This window comes from Podarcis gaigeae (assembly GCF_964106915.1).
Source record: "Podarcis gaigeae genome assembly, chromosome: 6".
Lineage (NCBI taxonomy): Eukaryota > Metazoa > Chordata > Lepidosauria > Squamata > Lacertidae > Podarcis > Podarcis gaigeae.
Genome location: NC_139682.1, coordinates 30,696,598 through 30,718,726, shown reverse-complemented (window position 1 = coordinate 30,718,726; position 22,129 = coordinate 30,696,598). Strand labels below are relative to the sequence as shown.

At 40.0% G+C, this 22,129-nt stretch overlaps 1 protein-coding gene and 1 long non-coding RNA gene across 8 annotated transcripts in view; one reads left to right on the top strand and one right to left on the bottom strand.

The window, feature by feature from the left end:
• RBL1 (RB transcriptional corepressor like 1) overlaps window positions 1-18,657 on the top strand; it is a 27,010-nt gene extending 8,353 nt beyond the window's left edge. For 3 of the 7 annotated variants that reach the window (XM_083746479.1, XM_083746483.1, XM_083746485.1), the window contains exons 10-23: window positions 1,376-1,488; window positions 2,413-2,516; window positions 3,753-3,890; window positions 5,276-5,440; window positions 5,629-5,764; window positions 9,081-9,332; window positions 9,640-9,854; window positions 10,574-10,750; window positions 12,609-12,680; window positions 12,836-12,914; window positions 14,305-14,477; window positions 15,408-15,572; window positions 15,886-18,023; window positions 18,100-18,657. In XM_083746479.1, coding sequence (XP_083602605.1) covers window positions 1,376-1,488; window positions 2,413-2,516; window positions 3,753-3,890; window positions 5,276-5,440; window positions 5,629-5,764; window positions 9,081-9,332; window positions 9,640-9,854; window positions 10,574-10,750; window positions 12,609-12,680; window positions 12,836-12,914; window positions 14,305-14,477; window positions 15,408-15,572; window positions 15,886-16,056 — 1,960 coding nt within the window. In that variant the 3' untranslated portion in view covers window positions 16,057-18,023; window positions 18,100-18,657. Of the gene's footprint in view, window positions 1-1,375; window positions 1,489-2,412; window positions 2,517-3,752; window positions 3,891-5,275; window positions 5,441-5,628; window positions 5,765-9,080; window positions 9,333-9,639; window positions 9,855-10,573; window positions 10,751-12,608; window positions 12,681-12,835; window positions 12,915-14,304; window positions 14,478-15,407; window positions 15,573-15,885; window positions 18,029-18,099 lie in introns of all 7 variants that reach the window. The other 4 variants (XM_083746480.1, XM_083746482.1, XM_083746484.1 and 1 more) reach the window with 2 other exon arrangements.
• Window positions 18,452-22,129, bottom strand: LOC310848093. The gene is made up of 2 exons (XR_014566156.1): window positions 21,067-22,129; window positions 18,452-20,605 (listed from the first exon to the last, which is right to left on the bottom strand). It is a non-coding gene; the product is annotated as an uncharacterized lncRNA (long non-coding RNA).

The following is a 22,129-nucleotide window of genomic DNA, read 5'->3' as shown; positions in this document are numbered from 1 at the left end:
CATAATCTGGGAGCTGGATCCAAAGAAACATATTGTCTTTCCTGGATTACAACTCCAATATTACATGTAAAATACATAATGACTTGTAGTTAGTAATTCATTAAGTTGCTTCTTTCTGTTTGGTTCCCTGAAGTTGTGTGAACTGATTTGAAATACAATAAGTGTATAGGTACCGCTCCGGCGGGAAGGTAAACAGCGTTTCCGTGTGCTGCTCTGGTTCGCCAGAAATGGCTTAGTCATGCTGGCCACATAACCCGGAAACTTTCCGCGGACAAATGCTGGCTCCCTCAGCCTATAGAGCAAGATAAGCGCCACAACCCCAGAGTCGTCCACGACTGGACCTAATGGTCAGGGGTACCTTTACCTTTACTATAAATAATGCAGTTAAAAATTAAAACTGATCATACTCTCACCTTATCCAACAATCTTCCAGCTAGTCATGGCAGCAGTAGATGTTTGTTCTATAGGAACTGGACTTTATGGCTTCCCAGCCTTGGGTATTCAGGTGTGGGGGTTAGTTAGGCTCAGTTCTCTTACAGCAAGAAGAAGTTAGATGGAAATGGAATTCCAGAACTACAGAGCTCTGTTTTGGGAAGTGGTTTACTAAATTTAGGGCATTCTTTTTCCACTTATTTTGTGCTAAGATTATTATAAGGCAATGATCATTTGGGAACTTAGTTATACAGTACTTCAAAATGTTCAGTCACTCCTTGTTTAGAATAAACAATTGTTAAGTTGTTGTGGGGAATGGCTGAAGTAAGGCAAGGTTGCACATCCAAATGGGGAATGGAATAAATAATTTAAAGCTAAATAAACAACATCAAATCTATAAGTCTAATCCTTGATTTTCTGTAGACTAAGCCTTTCATAACAGTTTGGTTCACACATAACGCTAAAATATGATCTGTTTGAATGCATGAGCCCAGGAGATTAACCATAGTTTGTTTTCTGACAGCAAACCACAGTGTAAAGTAATAGCTTGTAGTTGGCTTACAAGCCATTGCTTGTTTTAAGTATGGTTTGATGTTATGTGTGAACCCAATAGCTTTGTTTAACCATGGTTTATTTGGGCATCCCACCCCTGACATTCATCAGGTTACAAGAGCAGCTGGAAAACTAATCTGGGGAACAAACCTATCTTTGAAGAAACAAGTCATGCCTTTTTTGCATGTCTGTTAGACAACTCATGCTTTGTTGAGCAAACCATTGTTAAAATGTAACATTATGTGCAAATGCAGCCAATGTATTCTAGTTTAAAATGCAGTAAAGTGAAGGCGTTAATTACCAAAGAATGTGGTAAGCGGAAGCCTTTCTATCAAAATATAATTACATAGCATTTCATATATTACGCTAATTTATTGGTTTTATACTATAGGTCTTGCATACAAAATCCTGTGGAAACGATCATGAACAGAGTGAAAGAGATAGGGGAAGTTTTCTGTCAGAACTATACACGGTCAACTGATGATCAGCCAGGATCTCACATAGGTAGGAATGGAAGTAACAATAACATATTCAGGGAAGTTTTTAATGTGTGACATTTTAATGTATTTTTAATCTTTGTTGGAAGCCGCCCAGAATGGCTGGAGAAACCCAGCCAGATGGGCGGGGTACAAATAATAAATTATTATATTATTAATATTATATTAAATTTCATATGTTTCAAAGCCAAAGGTAACAAAAACACAACTTTCAGTTCTTTGTGTAAATGGCATGTTGGGAATACTTCATGTAGCTATTTTAATATACTGTACTAATTTCCATCTTTAGGGGAAGAGTGCTGTTCCTTAGGTAGCTATAAAGACTACCCATACAAAACAGTTATCAGCCGTCTTATGGGAACCCAAAGTTTGCAGAAATATAGAAAACTCTTCAAATGCCCCCTCTCCCCACATTCCAGAGAGGCCTGAAATGACCAAGGAATGTTGGCTGGTTGCCTGGCTGTCAGTTAGGTCAGGGAATGGAAAGCTAGGAGGACAGGGAATAGAATAGAATGGCTGTGATTCTGAACAGGGAGCATTCCACACTGCAACATTTTGTTTCAGGTCGTACTTGTAGCTACCATGAATTGTCTGTTGCAGGCTTCCTCAGACTTGGTCCTCCAGATGTTTTAAGACTAGAATTCCCATCATCCCTGACCACTGTTCCTGCTAGCTAGGGATCATGGGAGTTGTAGGCCAAAAACATCCGGGGGGCCGAGTTTGAGGAAGGCTGGTCTGTTGCATTAACCGTTCCATCCCATGCATGCTCACCAAAAAGTAAGCCCCCTACTGCATTACTCTTACAGGATTGCAGCCTGAGCCATTTGATGTTTTCTTCATCAATATGAAGTCACAAACTTTTGGGTCTTACTATAGAAGTATAGTACAATTAAACTGTAAAAAATGCAAACACTTTCTGTTTAAATTGCAGATTTTGCTGTTAACCGGTTAAAATTGGCAGAAATCCTTTATTATAAAATCTTGGAAACCATAATGGTACAAGAAATGCGGAGGCTACATGGCAAAGACATGTCTGTAAGTAAACCAACTCGGGGGTGGGGTGCAGTATGGAAAGCCTATTTTGGTGAGCAAAATCCAAGGATTAGAATTTTCAGGCTTTTTCTCTCATTCTGAAGATTGCATGAGGGGTTCAGTGATAGTTTGCATTCAGAAGTTCCTAGGTCCAGTTTCCAGAATTTCAAGGTAAAAGTTGTTAGGCCAGAACTCTGCTTGGAACTTTGGAGAGCTCTCTAGTTAGAGTAGGCAATAATTAGCTAGGTGGACCAATGCAAGAGCAAGAGTATTGGACTAGTTGGGCTTTTCACCTGATCCAGCAGGGCTATTATGATCTTAATGAACTGGTTCTGTATAAGGTAATTTGAATGGGCTCAACCTTCCCTTGTACAGTGGTGCCTCGCAAGACGAAATTAATTCGTTCCGTGAGTCGCTTCGTCTTGCGATTTTTTCGTCTTGCGGAGCGCGGATTGCCCGGGTATTAACGGTTTTACGAAAAAGGAAGCAAGCCCATAGGGAAATTCGTCTTGCGAAGCACCTCGAAAAACGGAAAACCCTTTCGTCTAGCGAGTTTTTCGTCTTGCGAGGCATTCGTCTTGCGGGGCACCTCTGTGCTACTTCCCTTCTAATTAGTTCACTTATGTGCTGTTCAGATGATTACCTTCCAAACTGAGGCGGCCATCTCTCTTCCTCAATCCTTCCCCAGAGACAAAACTGGTCTCACCTATGTTAGCTTTTTAGGGTGAAGATACTCTGTTAATCTATTTATTAGAAGCTTCATTTTGTATAAGTATTAGTTTATTATTACTGCAGCACGATTTTATAAGACTGAATAATTCAGTGCTGTGTTTGGAACTTCAAAAACCCATGTCTCTATCACCTCCACAATTTGCTCTTAAAAATATAACCACTGGTAATTCTGAAGAAATGTCTTGTTACTACCAGTAAAACTTGAAATGAATGTTTGCCTGTTATACTTCACCTAGCTTCTTACTATATGAAACATCTTTTTTGAAGTAGAATAATTGACAGAACTTCTAAAAAGAGAGAAATCAGAAGCAGAACAGGACTATTAGGCATAGAGCTGTGCTAATGTCCGCTGTGAACTCTCTAGTGTTTGAGCACCTTCCATATAACTAAGTTTCAACTCCTGACAAAACAGCTTATCTCAAGTTTGATTGGCAGGGTTTAAAAATCATGCTGAATTACAATTTCTTATATGACTGAGAGGTTAAACATTCTGCTTTTTCTTTCTAGGCCCTTCTAGAGCAAGATATTTTCCACCGTTCCTTGCTGGCATGTTGTTTGGAGATAGTGCTGTTTGCATATAGTTCACCCCGAACTTTCCCCTGGATCATTGAAATTCTTAACCTCAGGCCATTCTATTTTTATAAGGTAAAGCACAAACAAGGCACTGACTTCATGTATTGTATATTAAGTTGTCAAAGGGCTGTTTCACAGACTATGCATGCTTGATAGGAACAGTAGTGGTCAGTCACAGTGCCTTGGCAGTGCAAGATTGTTGCATGCATAATTAACAGATTTAGATGTACACTTGAAGCCTCTTGATGCACACATAAAAATGTAATGTGTTAGTGGCCCAGGCATTTAGTATTGGTCAAAGTTAGGTCTAACTTCTGTCTTATGAAACAAATATAGAACTTGTATGTTAGTGATGAAATTGTTTAGCTTCCATACTACTTTGTAAGGTGGAGATGCCATCTAACGAAGGGTTGAAGGAAGGAGTTAGGAAGACTAGTAAAAGAAGGCCTAACTGACTTAAAGTTGGTTTGCAATTTGGCAAATCCTTCCTTCTGACTTCTTACAGAAATGACAGCTAGATAATAATGCCAGTCAGTTACTATCTTTTGATAGGTAAAAAATTTGTACGCTGGTGAGTATTTGTGTTCTATGTAAAGTAATTTTCTTGGCTACTGTGTAATGTACTATGTGGGGCTACTTTTGAAGGTGGCTTGGAAACTACAACTAATCCAGAATGGGACTGCTAGATTGGTGACTGGGAGCAGCTGCTGAGACCATATAACACCAGTCCGAAAATATCTACGTTGGCTCCCAGCATGTTTCCGAGCACAATTCAGAGTATTGGTTCTGACCTTTAAAGCCCTAACTAGCCTCGTCCTTGTATACATGAAGGAACATCTTTACTCACATCATTCAGACAAGACACTGAGGTCCAGTTCTGAGGGCCTTCTGGTGTTTCCTTCACTGTAGAGAAGTGAAGTTACAGGGAACCGGGCAGAGGGCCTTCTTGGTGGTGACTCCCACCCTGTAGAATGCCTTTCTGTCAGATGTCAAAGAAATAAACAATTTCACAACTTTCTGAAGACATCTGAAGGCATCCTTGTATCAGGAAGTTTTTAATGTCTGAGGTCTCACTGTTAGTAATAATAATGATGATATCCAAAATGTTTGGGGTTGTACTATAATTATTTATTAAATTTGTATACCACCCTATGCCCGTAGATCTCAGGGCAGTTCATATATGAAATTCCAAAATTAAAAACTGCTGGACTAAAAGAGTCTGAAAGCAATTTAGTTTTTATGGAAATTTTTGGTGTGGCTGAGAGAAATTTGAAGACTTTGGAGATGAGGTTGGCCAAAAATGCTGAAAGAACACAGAAGAACCTCCAAAATGCCAGATGAAAAGAGCTGTAGGGAAAATGCTTTGTATATACAATTCTTAATGTGAGGCAGTGAAAATGGTTAGTGAAGTAGATTTTTACTGTGTGTCTGTGACCAAAATACTCTTTTCATTCAAGGTGATTGAAATATTGATTCGATCCGAAGAAGGACTCTCTAGGGATATGGTAAAACATCTCAACAGCATTGAGGAACAGATTCTTGAAAGCCTAGCCTGGACAAAAGATTCGGCTCTGTGGGATGCCCTCCAAGCATCGGAAAACAAGGTCCCTACCTGTGAAGAAGTATGTTGACAGGCAAATAATTAAAGTTGAACACATGGGAGTAATTTAAGTCATATCCCTCACCCCTTAAATCAAGGAGGGAAATTTGTGGTGAACTACTCAGTTCCTCATTAAAGAAATATTTGTATAATAGACAGCAAAACAGTATTATTCCTACCTCTTCAAAATTGTCACATTTTCCTTCCCAGGTAATATTTCCATGTAATTTTGAAACAGGGAATGGAGGAAGAGGACTAGGACATCTTCCCATGATGCCAATATCTCCTATAGTGCATCCTCGAGTAAAAGAGGTTCGGACAAATCTTGGGGAAAGTCTTAGACGGGGTAAGCTCATCATCTCTCTCCCCCTTTCCTCAACATCTTACTACTGTTTTCTGTGTGTAAAATAGCTTGTATTTAAAAGCGTCTCCTTGTCCAGGTAGTCAATTAGAATTGGTCATCTGGGTTTTAGTTAAAAGCTAGAAGAAAAGCATTTCAATGTTTTTCTTTCTGAAAACCTTTCCTTCCTTCAAAAATTTGAAAGTTAGGACTTCCGGGTTAGCGCGATCGGTGAATGGCGGATTCCCTCCGAGCTCCGGAGGGAATCGGCTCTGCTGAGGACGGGTCCTGCCGCGCCGGCGACGCGGGGACCCTTAGAAACCGCAGGCGCGGAAGCCTGCAGACTTGGTGACTCAGTGGGCACCTTAAGCGCCCTCCCCGACCCACGAAGAGCCTTTTTAAAGGCTACGGAGAGGGTACGGAGAGTGGCGTGGTGCTGTGAGTAGACCGCTACTTCAGTGGAGTGAAGCCGCGAGCCATGGCCGGAGAGCGCTGACTTTCTTCCCAAAATTTGGACTGGAAAATAAACAACCCGTGAGTAGAATGGAATTTGGACTGTAAAATTTTTGACTTTGAATTCGGCACGACCGGGGGATGTGCTAAAGGGAAGTCCGCACCCCCCCCTATCTACAAACGATCTAAAGCAAGGATCGGAGAACTAAGGTGGAGAGATTGTTGTTTTGTCAGATAAAAGATCTTTCCATGAATTTGACAGGAGAAGTCTTTGTGCTGGAGAGAAAGGGAGGAATTTTGGAACTTTTTGTGTAAACCCCCCCCCCCCCGAACCCGGGAGCGTCCTGTGTGGCTGCTGGAGGAAAAAGAATAAGGAGTTTGACAGCTGTCAAAGGAGCTGTCAAACGGGCGGTTAAAGTTAAGAATTTTGCTATTTAATAACTCTCTGAACTAAAGGTGATACATTTGAATTGAGGTGGTTGGAAACAAAGTAGTAATAAATAATAAAGTAACGGATTGTTGGAAAAGGACTATTAAGCAATTGGAATCCCCCTAGGGGGAACTAGAGACATTACAATGGCTGCAGAGGGAAAATTACTGGCAGAAATAGAAAAAATGTTCTTTCTCGTGGGAATTCTGCAAGAGCAGAGTACGGCTATGAACAAAGAACTTATGACCTTGAACTCTAAAACAAACAACTCTGCTGAGTGTACAAAGGATTCGACTGACAAAAAATCTGCAGCTGAACCAGAAGAGATATTTTTGGAATGGATGGAGAGGAAAGAAGGAGTGGAGATAGTTCAGGTGGAAAATACCAACCAAATAAATACCAACCAAAAATCTATATTGGCAGAAAATAAGGAAGAAGATCTTTGGATTACAAATCTGCGAAAGATGAGAAAGATGAAGAAGGAAGTCCCTGGAGTACTTGGAACACTGGAATTCAAAAGAATAAAGAAATATGATCGAGATTTCCTTTTTGAGTATGGGAGAGCAGCTGATCTTTTGCAGCAATTGCTTTTAAACATTTTGGATGGAAGAAAATTTGATGTGACTGTGACAGAACTTCTTCGAGACCTGAGGACCAACAAAAAGGACTGACTACCAACAAAATTGGCAGAGAGAGACTGACAGAGAATTGAAGGCCTCGGATGTGAGGAATCCGGGCTAGGAACTGTTTTTGGACATTTGCTTGGGAAGGGATGGAAACCGGGGTAGGGAGGGAGGAGAGAATAGAATTTCAAAATTTTATGACTTTTGTATTTGGCCAATGTGACCTATAATTAATATAATAAAGGGAGAAATTCGTGGAAGGGAAGTTAGGTCGACCTTAGAAAAAGGATTTAATGTTTATAAGAGAATTGGAAATGGAAAAGTTAAATGTTTATAAGTAAAAAGAGTTAAGTTTTTAAAAATAATAACAATATGTTTAAGATGATAGACAAGAACTTGCTGAAATAATTATTGGAATTGGGATGTATGAAGAGGGGGTGGGGGGAAGCCAAGGAAAGAGGGTAAAGAAAGTAAGGGTATGAAACTGTATATGTGTTGTCTTTGTCTTTTTGTGTGTGTGTGTCTTTATAAAATGTAAAAACCCAATAAAAATTTTATTAAAAAAACACACAAAAATTTGAAAGTTATTTAACTGCCTCTATACGTATACAGTGGTACCTCCAGATATGAACGGAATCCGTTCTGGAGCCCCGTTCGCATCTAGAGGTAAACGTAACTAGCGACGGCGTGTCTGTGCAGACATGCGTCGCTTTTCGGCGCGTCTGCACATGCGCGTGACGTCATTTTGAGCGTCTGCGCATGCGCAAGCAGCGCAACCCAGAAGTAACGCACTCCGTTACTTCCGGGTTGCCGAGGAGCGCAAATCGAACGCGCTTAACTCTAAGCATATTTAACCCGAGGTATGACTCTATCTGGGTAGTACTGTCAGTCATAAAAGCCTCTAAAGGTTGCATTCATTGTTGGTAAACCTCTGAAAAGCACATGCCAATGGTAGGCTGCACCAAAGTGACCAGGCACATAGAGAGGCAGGCATACATACCCCCACCCAACTAATCTGCACCAATCAGCAGAGGAATAAGTGGGATTTCCTCCACAGTGCTACAAACGGGGAGGAAGATGAACCCAGCTCTCTGTGTTTTTTGCTAAGGTGCCTCTCCTGCTTTTTGTGCACCATGATTGCTAGCAGGTCAGAATGCTCCAGAAACTGGAAGGAACTCCAGCCTGCTTGCAATAGTGACATGCAAGTGGGAGAAGAGGGGCTGCTTAAGGCTGATTGGTCATTTTAAGCAGACCTAACCAAGCTTACAGACCATAGGCTTCCAAACACTGGCCTAGATAAGAAAGTGGAAAGTGTTGCCCTTCTTAAGGAGGAAAACAAGTTTTACATAAGTGACTCATTGAGAAGGGTTGCTTCTGCTTGAGGACAAGAACACACATTACTTCATGTTGGTAATATTACTTATGCAAAGATGTTTACTTCTAAACAAGTTGTTTCTCAAAGAAAAGATCCGTCAAGGAGTGTTAAGAATCAGCAGCCTAAATGAATGTTAGTCTCTCACTCACACACTGTAAACCGTAGATTGCTGAGCTTCATTATTTTCCTTATTGATGTATGGCTTGTGACAAATGAAAAATTCCATTCAATGGTAAATGTGACCTTGTTGTTTAGACTCTGGGAAAGAATTTTTGTGCAAATAGGAACTTAAATCGATAGAGATTATTTAGAAATTGTGAAAATGTAGAATTGGTGCATGACTATTCTGTGTTTCAAAATTTAATTACTGAAATGATAAAGTTAACCTCTCTGTGATCAGTTGCATTTTGTTGTGACACATTGTCCCCTCTTTCATTTTAGATATGCAACCATTGTCTCCCATTTCTGTTCATGATCGCTATAGTTCTCCTGTGGCAGGAAGTGCTAAGAGGAGACTTTTTGGAGATGAAAGCCCAAAAGAAAAACCTGCAGAAAAAAATCTGACTGAAGGGACTAGGTTGAAAATTGCCCCAGTGTCAAGCTTTGTTGATGAAAATGTGCCTGTTTCAACTGAGCAGACTGTTCTTGCAATGACAACAGCTACAGTAACAGGACAAAAAATTACATTGCATGGTAAGTTGAATATATATTGCAATTTATAATTTAGATTATAATGCTGGTAATCTTGGAGAAGAGTAATAAATGTGAAACTGTTGGCTATAAACACTTTTGGTTCACTGAATGCCTTTTAACTATTGTGGGAAATTCACTTTGGTGTGTTTATTTATAAAGGCACTATATGGTATAGCTATATTGATGAGTAAATAACATGCACATCAATACACTTATATAAAAAGTTTTAAAATAATTTTTCTGTTTGCAATTAACTTTTGCAAGTGTGTTGTAAATACATAAATTGTAACTAGTGGATATACCCTAGGTATTGCAAATAATACTGGAGGGATCACTTCGATACCGATTTCAGTCAACTTGTCTGAAGAATCTAAAGCGGACAGCCTTGGACAAGCCCCACTCACTGCTCAAGCTTTAATCAGTGTGTCTCCAAGTCATCATATGACTCAAGCACAAGAGGCATATCAGCCAGCTGGAAGCAGGCCAAAGAAAACTGGATCTCTTGCACTATTTTTCAGAAAGGTAAAAAGTGTTTCTAGAAGATATTTTTTGCTAAAGTTTCTAACGCCCCCCTCCCCCTGCCACAAAATAATGCTTCGTAGTAATAGCCCTAACAAAATATCCTACATTAAAGCCAGCAGGATTTACGTTGCAACATTGTACAAAATAGATTTACTCCAAGTCACAACATGCTGGCTTGGATCTAAAGTTCCACTTGTGTGAATGGAAGCACTGACCCCTGGGGGGGGGGAGATAACCAACAGAAGCTGGAGAGCATCTGTTTTGGAATAAATCGCCCCTAGGGGATAAGGATGAAATGTTTTTAATCATCTAAATGGAGATGGGATATAACTAAGCAATGAGCCTACAGCAGAGCATGAAAATCAATTAAAGTGGGTGTAAGGGAAAATGCATATGCCAGACACATTGGGAAAGAGACACCTTGTATTTATATGCTAGCGTTAGAAGCCTCTGGGCCAAGATGGGGAGTGGCTTTAAAGGGGAGCATTTATGGTGGGCCACAGCATTTTGAACGAGGCAGGAGAAATGTGCATACCACTGTTTCAAACATCACCTAAAACATAAAGTCTGTATTAAAGAGCAAAATTGCCTGAAATGAAAATAGTGTACACTTCCATTTCCTCACATTCCTATTCCTTGTTTGTCCCTCCGCTCAAATTCCTAACATTCAAAAAAAAATCTGTTAAATTCACTTAGTGTTACATGGTAATTCATTTTAGGTGTATCATCTGGCAAGTGTGCGGTTGCGTGATCTGTGCATAAAACTGGATGTTTCCAATGATTTGCGCAGGAAGATATGGACATGTTTCGAATTCACATTGGTTCATTGTACAGATCTAATGAAAGATAGGCACTTGGATCAGCTCCTAATTTGTGCTTTGTTCATCATGGCAAAGGTAAGGCATTCTGTTCAGAATGCAGTACTGTTTTTATGTTATATTCTGGCATGACTTTCATATCACCATTCCAGCTGCCTGTTCAGTGATATATAAGTTGTTCAAATACAAACCTGACGATTCTGTGTTTTTTCCATCCCAAATACTTAATATTAGTAATTTCCCTTTGTGTCAATCAAATAAGAACATATTGCGGCCTGCTCTCTATCACAGCATGGATTAGTTGTTGCATGCAAAACCTGGATGCTTTGATACTGAGCCTTCAAAACTGTGTTATGTAGCAGTTTGATAAGCTGTCCTTGTGTTCCCCAGAAGTGCTGTATGTGCTATATATAAGCACCCCAGAGGTACTTTTCAGAATCTTTCCTGTACCACAAGTCCTCTATAGAATCTCTTGAAGCAAATGCCAACTAATATTTAAGTATTTCTCAGTGTGTGGAACAACACATAGTCATTTCACGTTTATCTTATTTGAGCTCTTCAAACTGCCAAGTGAATTAGGAAGCTATGAATTTAGCCAATTGTACCTTGTGAGTTAGAAACAGAAATGCACTAAGTAGCTGTAGGAAACAGCCCTTTCTCCATTTACCCCATACTTGTAGTTATGGAGCTGGAGAGTGGGAAGTATTTGCTGCGCATCCCCTTTCCAAAGCAGTTGCTGAGCAAAGGTAAGAGCAAGGAATTTATTTAAATACTAGTGCTCAGTTAGGTGTGAGCTCCAACAATATTTGCTGTCACAATCTTTATAAATGATGCGAGTGGGAGTATGCAACAAAAGACATTAATTCAAACTATGTGCCATTTTACAATGATAATAAAAAGTGACTCCTTCTATTACTTCCTTTGAGGTCCCGTAGAATTGCTTCCCACCATGTAATTTATTTATCATTGTTATTTATTAAATTTATACCGCCCTCATCTATAGATCTCAGGGCAGCTCACAACATAAGCATTTATGAACACTTCGGTTCCTACTGTCAGCCACAAACTTAGCTATATGGCATGCAACTAAGAGAAACCTCAAGTGCACAGCATCCCACCAGTTTTGTGTTTCTCCATAAAGATTGTTGCTGGCGGACTCCTTGTTTAGGCTACATACAGTCATCATGTATTCATATGCACTAGCACTTGCTTATTTTCAACTCAAAGGTCTAGCTTCTTATGCTCTGTTGGGAATTTCCTCCTAAAGCAGCAGTCAGCAAACTTTTTTAGCAAGGGGCCGGTCCACTGTCCCTCAGACCTTTCGGGGGGGGGCGGCTATATTTTGGAAGAAGAAGAAAAAGAACGAATTCCTATGCCCCACAAATAACCCAGAGATGCATTTTAAATAAAAGCACACATTCTACTCATGTAAAAACACACTGATTCCTGGACCATCTGCGGGCCGGATTTAGAAGCCGATTGGGCCAGATCCAGCCCCCAGGCCTTAGTTTGCCTACTCATGTCCTTAAGATTTATTGAGTTGTCAAGCATCACAAAGAGCTGCAGGAGAAGTCATTGGAAGCTCACTTACGCATGTAGAAGCGCTCTCCCAACCCTTCAAATCCATGCATGTCTACAGGAATGTTTTTATTGTGTAATGGGTTTGGCAATGTTCTGTAGAGCCAGTGTGGTGTAGTGGGTAAGAGCGGTAGATTCGTAATCTGGGGAACCGGGTTCGCGTCTCCGCTCCTCCACATGCAGCTGCTGGGTGACCCTGGGCTAGTCACACTTCTTGAAGTCTCTCAGCCCCACTCACCTCACAGAGTGTTTGTTGTGGGGGATGAAGGGAAAGGAGAATGTTAGCCGCTTTGAGACTCCTTCGGGTAGTGATAAAAGCGGGATATCAAATCCAAACTCCTCTTCTTCTTCTGTTCAGGTATCCAAAGATGAAAGAACATTTCAGGACATAATGAAATGCTATAGAAACCAGCCACAAGCAAATAGCCATGTAAGTATGTTCTCAAGCTACAAACATTTTGTTAAGGCATTTAGTAAAGATAATACATTTGTTACCTAAATATTACCTGCACTTTTGAGAAATTGTAAACCTTTTCTTTCAATTTACCAGCAATTCCAAAACCTGCATTTTTCCATGTGCTATAGGTCTACAGAAGTGTTTTACTGAAAAGTGCGTCCACAGAGGCAGCGTCAGATATAAAAGTGGAAGAGATGTCAGAAGAAGGTAAGTAAATAGATCTACTATTTTTAAAATTTAATTGAATGGTTTAAGGGGAAGGAAATTCCTGAATACATACATTCAAAACGGGGGGGGGGGGGGTAATTCATCTTAAGTTTTACTCAGAGTAGACCTATTGAAATTAATGGCATTTGAGTATTCAGTTGACTAAAACTGAGTTGAATACCACCCTGATGCCCATGTTCTATAAATCTAATGAAAAGATATGACTCTAAAGTTGGTGGTAGAATCAGATACTTGGACTTTTAATCCAAGTCCTTTCATGATAGTTTCTTTAGACCAAGCCACCCCTAGCAGGAGATAGAAAAATGACAACTATGTGTGTGGCTGGGGAAGCTGCGGGGTATAAATAAAAATTATTATTATTATTATTATTATTATTATTATTATTTATTATTCTGTAACCAAGGAGAGAGTAGGAATAACCAGCATGACACGCATAAGTAAACATCCATAGGATGGTCCTGTAAGCTTGGAATTTAAGGATCTCTTTAGGCACATGCAGGTGTATCCATTCATGCAATTTCTGGATATTTGTTTCCCCCCAAAAATTGCAGTTTGATTAAAACTTCTGTACTACTACCAACATCAAGGGGGTGTACAACAATCTTAGAATACATTTTAAAACATGAAAATATAGGAAGAAAATGATACAAAAGTAGTTGGGAAGAGTTAAAATTATACTATACTGTATTAACACAGGCCTGGGAGCAGAGATGTGTTTTTACAAGATTCCTAAATGTCATGAATGTGGATGACCCCAGTGCAGAGACAGGTGCACCAGCACTTTGATTGTGTTTGGAAATGGTCTAGAAAGCAATAAGGTTCTTTCAGTGCTGTTGAAATACGTTCTCATTAACCTGTCCCAGTCAGCAAATAGCCTTCAGAAGCGTCATATAAAATGCATTACAGCAGTCAATCCTAGATGCTACTCAACATGGGTTGGGCTATTTCTGTCCAGGAGGCCAGAGCTGGCATACCACCCTAAACTGATGAAAGGCACTCCTTGTCACAGAGTCTCCTCAGTCTCCAGTTACAAGATGAAAGAAGGCAAGATGAGCACCTGTGTTGGGTAATTTGGCCAGAATTCATTACATGGTGAACTGATTTTATTACTGGTTTGACATTACATACATTGGCTCAATCCACGTTTACTACAACCACTTAAGACTGGGGATGTTGTACCTAAGCTACTTACTTCCAAGTAAACAAGCAGAGGCTTGTGCTGTTGGACCGATTATAGCAGCACTACAGATTGGGTGGATGGTGAAGAGAGAAGTTATCTATCTGCCTGTATCTCTACCATTTCAAATTTCCCCCCATCATTTTAATAATAATGGCCTATGTTATTTTTCTTACACCTTCATTTCATTAGACTTACCCAGGAAGATGAGCTGTTCACCTATGAGAACAAAACCAGAAATTCCCAAAGGCTTGGAAAAGGAGGAGAGAGGGGATCTTCCAACATTTTATGACACCGTCTATTTAGGAAGAGTGCAGGTCTTCGCACTGAAATTAGAACCCACATCAGATAAACATCACCCAGAGGTAATCACCCAGATAAGAGTAATTGGGGGAAAACTATGTGGACTCCTGTTAAATCTGTTTGTATTAATCAATTATAAAACTTACTTTGTGTAACCAATAAGAAGTAGTACCGTGGTGTACTTTGGGTCATTAGCTTTCTACATAAGCATAATTTGAATGGTTGCAAATTTATATTCAAAATATCTTGAGAAATCGTTAGGTTCTCCGAAAGATCCTTCAATACAGTCATACCTCATGTTGCGTCAGCTTCAGGTTACGCCTTTTCAAGTTATGTCCCACAGCAACCTGGAAGTACCAGAACGGATTACTTCCGGGTTTTGCTGCATGTGCAGAAGCACTAAAGTGCGCACACACACGCAGGCGTGGCGCTTCTGGATGCGAACACTTTGACGCGCCTCCGGGACGGAGTACATCCGCAACTCGAGGTTCCACTGTATGTAAAAGACCTAACAGCCCTAAATTTCAGTATTACTGTGATGATAAATAACCTAAGTTTTAAGTAATGCATACATAACAAATGTGGTATGTTAAATAGAATTGTTATTAGATGTGGTGTATTCTAAAGAGAGATTCAAAGAGGTGCATGTTATATTGTTCCCCTCTTAACTGCTGTACAACAGGTTCCTCCAAGTCTTGGGTAGCAGAGAATTCTCTTCAAAGCCTAAGATTGAATTAATGGTATCTATTTGATGTTGAATTGGTATTTTTGGTGAATAAGTTATGGAAGCAGCCTCGGGAATCTCTTCAGTGGCTGAAAAAGATCCTTCAAAATTAAGAGTGTAACATACATGGTTTAGAAAATTGTATAGATGGTCAAATAAACTTCATCACAGTTGTCATTTTTGAGCTTGTGTTCTTCCGTTAAATCTTACATTTGTAAAATTAGAGAATGGCCTGTCTGTATTTAACTCTGCATTTTTTCTTTCCAAGGTTGAAGCACCTTCCCTTTCCCCATTTCCTAGCATTAAACATCAACCTGTATCTCCTCGGCGGATATCCCAACAACATTCTGTTTATGTTTCACCTCATAAGAATGGTGCTTGCTTGACACCTAAAACTGCCCTCTTATATAAATTTAATGGGAGCCCTTCTAAGGTAAGATTAATGCTGTTTAAGTGTTTAAAACCTTCTCCATACCTTTTTGAAGTGCCCTAATACTATATGTGATTGTAATAATTTAATCAAAGATTGAATATTATACCGCACTTCTGAACATTTTTGAAAGCTAAGGGTAATATCTAGTTGAGTTGGTGCATAAGTGGAACTGACTTGATATTCTACAGTACAGATTAGAGGAAGGGGAAGTTTGTGCAATGTTGGATTTCCCTCTAATAAAGACACATATTAAGCTCTTTTAGTTTTTATCTTTAATTATTACCAGCTTTGATTGTAATTCTTTAATTTTCAGAGTTTGAAGGAAATCAACAATATGATAAAACAAGGAGGACAGAGGCCTAAGAAGAGAGCAATCTCAATTGACAGTGACACAGAATCACCAGCAAAGAGACTGTGCCAGGAGAACGATGATGTTTTACTTAAACGCCTTCAGGATGTTGTCAGTGAAAGAGCAAATCATTAGGTCTGCAAGAATACTATGTGGGCCAAAGCTTGTTAAGATCTGTCTCATGTAGCTCAAAACACTGTCCTCTTTCAACTTTTAATTTTTGCTTATGTTACCTGGATGGTGGACTAGTCAAAACATTGAAGTAGTTTTATGGTACTTCCTTTTTAAAAGTGGAACTTTAGAGTTAGATCCTTTGTTCTACAGCTTATAAGTGCAGCTATTTGCTTTTTAAGTTTTATTCTGAAAGTAGGAGCCAGTTCCTACTATGAGAAGGACCAAAGTTTTCAGATTGCAGCCACCACATGTTAGAGATGTAATAACCAGTCAGTTGTTCCTTAGTGTGATTATTCTCTTGGTTTGAAGTTCACTTGGAGAAATAGCTTGGTTTTTATTTGTTGAAAGAACATTATTACCTTCTGCACATTATTTTAATGTGACATAAGTTGGACAATTCTTACTTCTAGTCATTCATATACTAAAACCCAGTATTTTTCACTTCCTAGTTGAGAGTGAAGAGGTGTCACTTTTTTATCTGATGCTTGGATAGTGCTTTGATTTGAATCATGAGCATAACTTTCAGGGGCTGTACTCTTAGCTGCAGGTAGGATGGCTAACTTTCTGCAGGATGAAATGAAATAGGGTTTGGGATTGTTTTTGTTGCTGGTGCAACAGCAGAGGTGAAAGTAGTCTACAATTTAATATTGTAGGCTGTACTGGGGAAATACTATCTTCTGTTATCTTAGTATCTCATTTTTTTTCGTTTCTTAAAAAGGCTTTTAGACAGAAGCACTCTTTGTAACTTCCGGAGCTTACATTGCTTTCACTGTAGTGACTGATGCTTACATACTGTAAGCCAACTATGAAAAGCATGTCATACTCTGCAGTTGATTTCTTAGTTCCTCAGGTAAGATGCCTGCTTACACTTTGATGAGCCTGGCTATGCATTGCAGCTGCTTACAAACAACCATATCTGAGTGTCTGACATCCGAAATATCTCTCTCCCACAACTGTCCCCCAAAACAGGAAAGGCTGCAGTGGCTTGAAGCACCAAATGAACATATGCCTTTCTCTGATCTCAGGTAGAAGAAATTACCCCCACCAAGTCATAGGAGTAGGAAATGTAGCGTGTTTGTGAGAAGTTATGATTGCAAATTGAGTATTAGCAACTTTCCCCCCAAATAAACATGGTAAGATAATACTTTTTTTAAAACCCTCAACCAGCAACAAGAAAAGAAATGCATCCTTTCTTTGGACAATACATTTTTCCAATTCCTGTGATTTGCTGGGGCTCCTTTTGCTTAAGAAAGTGGGGGGAAATGAGGATTTAGCAATTGCTTCAAGCCACTTCTTGTTTGCCCATTGTACTGCTTGGGGGCATTCAAACATGCACACTGGTTGCTTCTCCTGTGAGAAGCTATAATTTGTAGCCAGTGTTACTACATTCCAATTAATAAATACTGCTCCCCAAAAGTATAATTTCGCTTGTGTAGTATCTACACAAAAGTTAGCCTTAATTGGGTGCTTTTGTACATAAGATATATGTAACTATTGTAGGATTTAGTCTTCATTTTCTATTACTGGCATTGGGTACCAAATTAATTTTGAACTCTTTATGCTTAAGGGTCTCTAAAGAAGAGATTTGATGAGGAGTACCCAAGGAAGGTATGGGATAGGCTTGGTTCCCTGGTTGGTAGGACAAATCTTCAGCCCTGCTGGGCTCATGCCAATAGGGCAGAAAGTGTGTCCTGCCTCCCACATGAAATATATTCTATCCCATTGGTCCTAAATGGAGGGAAAACAAGTAGACCAGTCCCAGGAGTGGCATATGTCCCCCTTTATCTGAGGGCATGTCAAGGGATTAGAAAGGCTTGGAATCCCACAGAAACATGCTGAGGATCACACCCCCCCAGCTGCTGTTGGGACATGGGGGACAGCAACTAAGATTTCCATGGCGGCACTGAAGTCTTCCAGTCTAATAGCTGGTAAGGTGAAATAGAAGAGCAGCAACTAGGATTTCCATGGCTGCACTGAATGCACTGAAGTCTTCCAGTCTAATAGGTGGTAAGGTGAAATAGAAGAGCCATGGTTTCCAAGGCAATGAAGCTGATAAACAATTAGTGCTTCAATACAGAAAATGTCAGTGTATTTGTGTTTTAATAATTGGATAGGGAATGAAAATCCCCAAGTGCCACAGGATCTAAAATGTTGAGCTTTTTATAAAGTTAGTACCTCTGTGGCAATGACGGCTTTGAAGGTGTGTTACTTGTTACATTTTTACCGTGTAGCATAAAAATGCACTGATCTTAGTAGACTCAGCTATGTGTACTGTTATTTTTTGCATTCCCCCCACATCAGTTGATCTTAATTTCTCAAGGGCTCTTTCTCAAAGTATCTGCCCTCCAAACCTATCTATATTTTCTTATCTCAAAGGCTGATGCTGAATTTCTTATTAATAATGATTTAATAGGTTGTATTATATTTTGTACTAATTGCAACTTGGTCTACAAGAGGTTATTGATCCTGCAATATTTGACTTGATAGAATTATATATTTCCACATAATACTTTGGAAAAAATCCTTGTAAATATGAACCTTAATTAAAACACTTGTTTCTGATAGCTTTCATTTTGATTGGTTTCTCTTGCTCCAGTATGGAGATTGTATGCAGGGCCCGAGATTTCCTAAGTAAAAAAACCAAAGGTGATCGTCAATTTCCTGTTTGGTGGTCCATTTCCCCACACTTTCCACACCGATACTCCTCTGATTGTACCCTCAGATGAATTGGTCATAGTTAGTCTTCACAGAGCCAAGGGTGTAGCAAATTTCTGTTGAAGAGATTCATTCAAGGGGCACAGGAGTTCATGATAAGTGCTTGCAGAATTTCTATCTATTGAGGGTGTGGAGTGGCCGAGCAGAGTGGAGAGAGAGAGAGAGAGAGAGAGAGAGAGAGAGAGAGCGCTATTGAAGAGGGTGGTACTCATGGCATTCAAAATTCCACTTGCTTCCACAGGACCAAAATGTATGTTGACACCTAACTAAGACAAAGGAGTGGTGGAGATGCTTATTGTATCTGCAAATGACTCAATGCAAATTGAGCAGAGTAGCAAATGCCTTAGAAGACAGAAGCAATATTCAGGATTATATTGAAAGAACGGAGAACTAAATCAAAACAAACAAAATGAATTTCAAAACAGATAAAAGTTCTGCATTTAGGTCTGAAGAATCAGATGAAATATAGGATGAGTACTTCGTGGCTCAACAGCTGTATTGTATGTGAAAAATAAATAGGATCTTAGTAGACCACATGCTGAACATGAGTCAGCAATGCAGTATTTTTCAAGGTTGTGAAATGCATGGGAACCTTCTTGGGAACGAGCTGGTGTGTGTGTGTCCATGCATCACCCTTTTTTGTTTACTTCACAAGATTTTGAAATATTGTTGTGCAATATGAAATCTTTTGCACAAGATATAAAGCAACCTAGCCATTTGGCAATGAGCTTCCTGGATCACCATCTGAATGTAACATTACTGAAAACAACATTGCACAGAGAACTGCTGCAGCAGGACCTCTCCTCTCTCTCCTCCCCGCTGCATAAAATCAGCCCTGCTGGATCACACTAAAGGCTCATCTGGTCCAGCATCCTCATAATGGCCACCAAATGGCTATGGCATGCCCAGAGCCAAGACCTGGTAGTAATAGCACTCTGCCCACTTGTGATTCCCAGCAACTGGTATGGAGACATGGTGCCTCCAACAGTGGAGATAAGAACGTAGCCATCATGGATAGTAGCCAATGATAGTCTTACCTGCTATGATTCGGTTTAATCTTTTAATGCCATCCAAGTTGGTAGCCATCCCTCTCTCTTGTGAGAGTGAATTTAATAATCTAACTCTGTACTGTTTCCCTCCCAGCCTATGTCACCCATCCTGAATTCCTAAACCCCTTTGGTTTCTGCCCACAGCTAGATGAGGGGCTGCAACCCTCCTTGTCTGGTACATCTTCACTCTCTTGATGGCTTCCTTGATGGGTCAATGTCTGGCCAGCATCAGCTATTCTTCTTCCAATGGCCCCCATCCAGCTAGCTCTGCTGAGCTGGCCTGGCTCCTAAACCAAATCCAGCAGGGTTTTTTGTGTTTGGCACAGTTTAATCAAACCTTGATTGTTTCTAATTTTTACTAGTTCCAGGATTTATGGGTGACTTGCACTCACAGACACTGGCCCCAAAAATATATTGCAGTACATTTGATTCTGAATTATTTACATTACAATCTACTTGCAGTGTCTCTTGTCAAGGCTCCTGAATATATTACTTTGACCCATCCATCTGTATGGCCATACCAGTCAATCCACCCAAGTTGTTCCCAACCTTAAATCCCCACCCTGGGGTCACCTCTTGCCTTGGATCCATTGCCTCAGTCTGTTTTGTATTTATGTTGGAAATATTTTGGAATTTCAGCAGTACTTCTTTCAGGTGTGGTTCTCTTTTTTGGAGCCCATGAAATCTGTAAGAAAAGCAGTAATCAAGTACGGTAAGTCATGGGGCTGGGTGGAGGCAATTTATCCCTCTTCTCGGGGAACTGCCATCGGTTCAGGAGGGAGAGAGGAAAAGCTGAATGGCTTATAGAGAGCCTCCAAGGATCGTGGGAAGCAGCTCTTCTTCAATGGGGGTGAGTAACCATGCCTCCAGTGGAGAGGAGCTGCAGGGCTTGGAGGAGGCGAGGCAGTGCCAGGACACCTTGCCTGGGCAAAGCGAGGAGGAGAGGGGTCCTCTCTTACCCACGCCCTCCTTGCGCAGTAAGCTTCCGTGCAGAGAGGGGAGGCACAGACTGGGCGTCAAGAAATTGCTTTGCTGGGTAAAGTTTAAGAACCACCCACTCATGGATTCTGCCATTGAATGAGTCAGCCACGGGAGAGTGGTGCTCCGGACAGATAAAGTTTATTTTTGCAGCAAAAGCAAGGCTTCACAGCCAAGCAGGGAGGTATTTGCCTGCTTGCTCTCGAGGAACCCCTTGGAAACATAACACCTCTCAACTTTGATGACTAAACACTGAATGGAAGTTTAATCCAAGTAATTCAGGTATTATCTCTTTCCCAGGCCAGTACTTTGAGTTTCGTTTTCGTTTTCCCTACATTTCAGTTTCCTGAAAATCTGGGCAGAATTGTCTGGTGTACATGTCCATACAGACTCAGCTATGTTGTGGCTAGAACCCAAGAATTTAGGTGTATCCAGTCTTTATCACTGTTCCCTCCCTTCTTTAAACAACTGACAGAAAACTGCTTTTGAACCCTGGGCATCTGGTTGTCAACTATGAAAATAGGATGCTGGACTAGAGCTACCTTTGTCCTGATCCAGCAGTGATCTTTTTATGTTCTTAAAAAGCCGGTTTAACTTGTTCCATTAGACAGATTTGTAAAAATGTTTCCCAAGTTGAAGATCTCCAAATGTATTTTTGCATCAATGGAAATTGGTAATTTTAAATATAAAGGATTCAAAAGGAAACATTGGGTGTTCTGAAGCTGAACAAGAGTGCAATGCCCGTAATATTTATGACCCAGTTGTGAACTATTGTAGGGTACAATGAGGAGAAAGAGAAGTAGTACTTTAGGATTGTCATCATTCCTTTCTCCATCCATCCATTCCATCCCTAACCTTGGGAGAAGGGGTTATTGAAGGTATTTGTTCATTTTCTTACACCATGTGAATCCAACCAGAAAAATGTATAGGCTGATTTTTGCAAGCCCAGACCACATGCTTTTAGCAAGTTATCTTTATAATTTCTATACAAATAATTTAGAAACATTTACCAATTTTTGAAACTAAGTTAAACTGTTTGTGTTTTCTTGCTGCTGTATGGAAAAGCACATGAATCTGACCTTTGAAGAGTTTGTAAGCAAACCATTTTTAACTTATCGAACATGTCTTTTTTTAAATGCTATGGGAAGAAAGGAGAAGTATGGAAAGAAACTTAGAAGGGGATATTTTAAAGGTCTAACAACCTTTTCCCATGCTTTAATGCATATTTTGCCATATAGTGGTACCTCGGGTTACAGAAGCTTCAGGTTACAGACTCCGCTAACTCAGAAATA